Here is a 2539-nt window from a genome sequence, read left to right on the forward strand (position 1 = left end):
AACTATGTCAGGTTTCACAGCAACATTTTCAAGGTAGGTGGCTGTAGGGATTACATGGTCGTAATGTATGGTATATGAGTCATTTTCAACTGTTCTTTCAGGTTGATGCTCCCAGGACTTGCTGCTACACTGGATATTTAATTTTTTACAGATGGTCCAGTGGAGGTACTTGCATACTCCATCATGTCTCGCTGTATAGTAGCCGTCCCCTAGAAGAACTTTGCAACTTGATATCAGATGACCAACACTTTCCAATTCTGTATGGCAGAACCTGCAAGTGTATGTATATGTATGTGTGTGATTATGTGTGCGTGTGTGTGTATATCATCTCCTACCTATTCTCCATCTTACTTGTGTGTGTGTGTGTGTGTACTTATGTTTGAATGATTAAGTACATGCATGCGTGTTTTGATTGGGGGAAAAAAAAAGAAGATTTAACCAATATGAGTGTGATATATAGGTTTGAAGACAGGTTGCCGCAAGTTCCTTGCAGACGCAGACTATCACCAGGCGCCACCGGTTGCTGGCAGACGCAGCTGGATTTAAGAGCAGACAAACAGTTATAGCGCTGAATACTCGCTTGCATTCCCGCTCATTCGGTGTTAACCGGTTTCGCGACGTGGACGCATGGGCGTGAATTTGTCTGTCAGAGGTTATAAGTGACACACGCCTTATGGAACCATTTTATAGAGCAGTGGGGGCTCATACCCATGGAACGACTGTCGATAATCGGCGGCTCCATGGTCGGACTATCCCTCTGCGTTTGCTGACAATCAGCGGCAAGGATATCCGTTCCTGGGCACACACCCACAGTGTACACTTGCGACTGGCGTCCGCCTGTGGTTACTACCGCCAAGAAACTTCATGAGAAATATGCACAATTATACAACTGCGGACCCTACTACGGCGTACGCTGGAGCCGACGCGCTTGTTCATTCGGTGGAACAAGTGTTAAATTTGCAAGCCGGAATGCTTCGAAGAAGACAGAACTACTTCTTCGCCTGTTGGAACATCCAAACCCTGAGATCTGAGGCGGCACAAGCCCTAACGGTGCGCTCTCTACACCAATACAAGGTGGACGTCGCATGCTTGTCTGAGGTCAGATTACCGGACAGTGGTCACCAATCCATCAAGGTACCACAAGAAGATACTTCCTACCACCTCTATCACAGTGGGGTAACGGACAACTCAGGACTTTATGGCGTCGGAATCGCTCTGAGCGACCGCGCACAAAAATCTCTTTTGGACTGGGAACCCATTTCCCCTCGTCTTGCCCGAATTCGGCTAAAAGGAGTTATCCACAATGTCTCTGTCATCGCAGTCTATGCACCCACGCTAGACTCAGCCGACGCTATAAAGGATACCTTCTACAACGAATTACAAGCTGCCGTCAATGGAACCCCCGCCGGCGACATGCTTGTCATAGCAGGTGATTGGAATGGCAGAACTGGCAAGGCGGATGCTCAAACAAGATCTACGCTGGGCCCATTTGGCGTCGGGAATCGCTGTGCCAATGCCGAATGTATCATTAACTTCGCGATGAACAATCACCTCATTGTCTCCAAATCGAAGTTTCAGCATCCAAATCATCACCTGGTGACGTGGTACTCGAATGACGGTGTCACGGCGAACCAGATAGACTACATTTTGATACGCAAACACTGTGTAAGCAATATGCGTGACTGCCGCACTTACAGAGGTGCTGAAACAGGAAATACCCATGGATCGGATCATGTCCTTGTTAGAGCCAAGCTCACAATGCGACTGAAGGCCAACAAACACGTTTCCCATCAAAAACGTCTTGATATCACGAAGCTGAAAGTGGACGACACTGCGACTCAGTTTAGACTGGACCTACGCAACCGATTCAATGGTTTACAACCAGAAGAATCGGTGGAAGATATATGGAAAGCACTCAAAAAGGACGTCACTGAAGCAGCGGCCAACACCGTGGGTTTCACAAAGCGCCGTCAAAAGGACTGGATCTAAAGTTGAACGGTGAAATTGGGTGAGGAGGCTAAACGTGCCAGACTCAACGGAGATGCCAACTATTGTCGCCTTCGCCGAGAAACAACGCACTCTGCCCGCAACGACCGCAATGTTTACTGGCACAATATCGCAACTGACATGGAACATGCGGCCTCGGTAGGGGACTCCCGCAAGTTATATCAACTATTGAAGTCCAGCACACAGACGAGGTCATCCGTGAGCGAATCCATCCACAACAGTGGAGGTGAAATCATTACTGAGCTAAACGCATGATTGGATCGGTGGCACGAGCACTTCCGTGAACTCCTGAACCACCAGCCTCCACCTACAATACCAGGTCAAAACACCCCCACCGCTGCAGATCTCTACGATTGCTCGTCGGATACCCCCAGCCATGAAGAAATCAGAGCCGTCATTGCCAAGTTGAAGAATAACAAAGCTCCAGGCGAGGACGGTATCCCGGCTGAGGTCTACAAGACCGGAATCGATGAATTAACCCCTCGCCTACACCAGCTGATTTCTGAGATTTGGAATAGTGGGGAGATTCCCC

General features: G+C 48.7%; 1 protein-coding gene across 1 annotated transcript; it reads left to right on the top strand.

Moving 5' to 3' along the window:
- The first annotated feature begins 873 nt into the window (after positions 1-873).
- Positions 874-1989, top strand: LOC145269052 (protein CFDP2-like). The gene has a single exon (XM_080124654.1). It carries the CDS (start codon positions 874-876, stop codon positions 1987-1989), a length of 1116 nt encoding a protein of 371 aa, XP_079980780.1.
- Positions 1990-2539: the final 550 nt, after the last annotated feature.

This window comes from Euprymna scolopes, chromosome 45 (assembly GCF_053919585.1).
Source record: "Euprymna scolopes isolate OS-2025 chromosome 45, ASM5391958v1, whole genome shotgun sequence".
NCBI lineage: Eukaryota > Metazoa > Mollusca > Cephalopoda > Sepiida > Sepiolidae > Euprymna > Euprymna scolopes.

What these genes read in the sequence shown, in the direction of transcription:
- LOC145269052 (XM_080124654.1), top strand. Translation starts at nt 874, where the DNA reads ATGCACAATTATACAACTGCGGACCCTACTACGGCGTACGCTGGAGCC.